This window comes from Rhincodon typus, chromosome 45 (assembly GCF_021869965.1).
Source record: "Rhincodon typus isolate 14 chromosome 45, sRhiTyp1.1, whole genome shotgun sequence".
Classification (NCBI taxonomy): Eukaryota; Metazoa; Chordata; class Chondrichthyes; order Orectolobiformes; family Rhincodontidae; genus Rhincodon; species Rhincodon typus.
The window spans coordinates 6,786,888-6,788,511 of NC_063376.1; the positions used below are offsets into that span (position 1 = coordinate 6,786,888).

Here is a 1,624-nt window from a genome sequence, read left to right on the forward strand (position 1 = left end):
GGGGTGTGGGGTATATCAGTGTGTTACAGTGAGGGTTGTGGGGTATATCAGAGAGTGTTACAGTGAGGGTTGTGGGGTATATCAGTGTGTTACAGTGAGGGTTGTGGGGTATATCAGTGTTACAGTGAGGGGTGTGGGGTATATCAGTGAGACGTTTGGTGCACACTGACCCCCCGTACTGACCTGTCTGGAAACGGCAGTGAGACGTAGTGTGAATCTGCCCAGACATGATGAAGTCCGTAGCTGTTGAATTCTTTGTGAATGGCTGTCGTCAGTTCATGTAGTTTCGCGGAGCCAGAAGGGTGTGGCTCCTCACTCATCATTCTGCAAAGACGAAAGGGATTTCACTCCATTAGCTATCGCTCTGTAAATGAACGGCTAGGAATATAACTCCTCCTTAAACCTGGTAGGATTAAGGGACACAGTATGTCCATCGCACCTCTGTTACCCAAATACCCTGCTGTTTCAGAGTTAATAATTCAACTCAGGGCGAGGAACAAATTAGTAAAGAAAGGGCACAAAGAGTAATGAATGTAAACTATCGAGCAACTGCATGTGGGACTGTAAAAGCTTCTTTAGGTGTGTGAAAGGTGAGTGGGGCCGCCTACTCCAGATTGCAGGTGGACGCAGGGGAATCTGTAATGGGGGTCGGAGAAACATCGTTGAAACTAAATGATTAATTTATCTTAGTCTCCAGGGAGTCGGACAGTGGAATTCTCTCAGAAATGCCCCTGAACCAAGAACTTGTGAAAATGAAGAATCAGGAACATAGAACATTACAGCGCAGTACAGGCCCTTCGGCCCTCGATGTTGCACCGACCTGTGAAACCAATCTGAAGCCCATCTAACCTAAACTATTCCATTATCATCCATATGTTTATCCAATGACCATTTAAATGCCCTTAAAGTGGGCGAGTCTACTATTTTTGCAGGCAGGGCATTCCACGCCCTTACTACTCTCTGAGTAAAGAACCTACCTCTGACATCTGTCCTATATCTATCACCCCTCAATTTAAAGCTATGTCCCCTCGTGCTAACCATCACCATCCGAGGGAAAAGGCTCCCACTGTCCACCCTATCTAATCCTCTGATCATCTTGTATGTCTCTATCAAGTCACCTCTTAACCTTCTTCTCTCTAACGAAAACAGCCTCAAGTCCCTCAGCCTTTCCTCATAAGACCTTCCCTCCATACCAGGCAACATCCTGGTAAATCTCCTCTGCACCCTTTCCAATGCTTCCACATCCTTCCTACAATGCGGTGACCAGAACTGTACGCAATAGTCCAAGTGCGGCCGCACCAGAGTTTTGTACAGCTGCAACATGATGTCATGGCTCCGAAACTCAATCCCTCTACCAATAAAACCTAACACACCGTACGCCTTCTTAACAAGCCTATCAACCTGGGTGGCAACTTTCAGGGATCTATGCACATGGACACCGAGAAAGTAATATTGATAACAAGGAAGCACTTTGCTATTTATATAAGTGATTTGGATGTGAACATAGAGATGTGGTCAGTAAGTTTGCAGATGACACTAAAATTGGAGATTTAGTGGGCGGTGAGGAAGGTTACCTCAGGGTACGACAGGACCTTGGTCAGATGGGCCAATGGGCCGAGGAGTG

General features: G+C 46.4%; 2 protein-coding genes across 2 annotated transcripts in view; one reads left to right on the top strand and one right to left on the bottom strand.

Moving 5' to 3' along the window:
- The window catches only part of LOC109925754 (ephrin type-B receptor 4-like), a 190,249-nt gene that overhangs the window by 31,588 nt on the left and 157,037 nt on the right, over window positions 1-1,624 (top strand). The window lies entirely within an intron of this gene.
- Window positions 1-1,624, bottom strand: part of LOC125487756 (transferrin receptor protein 2-like) — an 11,694-nt gene that overhangs the window by 5,482 nt on the left and 4,588 nt on the right. The window contains exon 4 of the mRNA XM_048619977.1: window positions 184-324. Coding sequence (XP_048475934.1) covers window positions 184-324 — 141 coding nt within the window. The remainder of the gene's footprint in view (window positions 1-183; window positions 325-1,624) is intronic.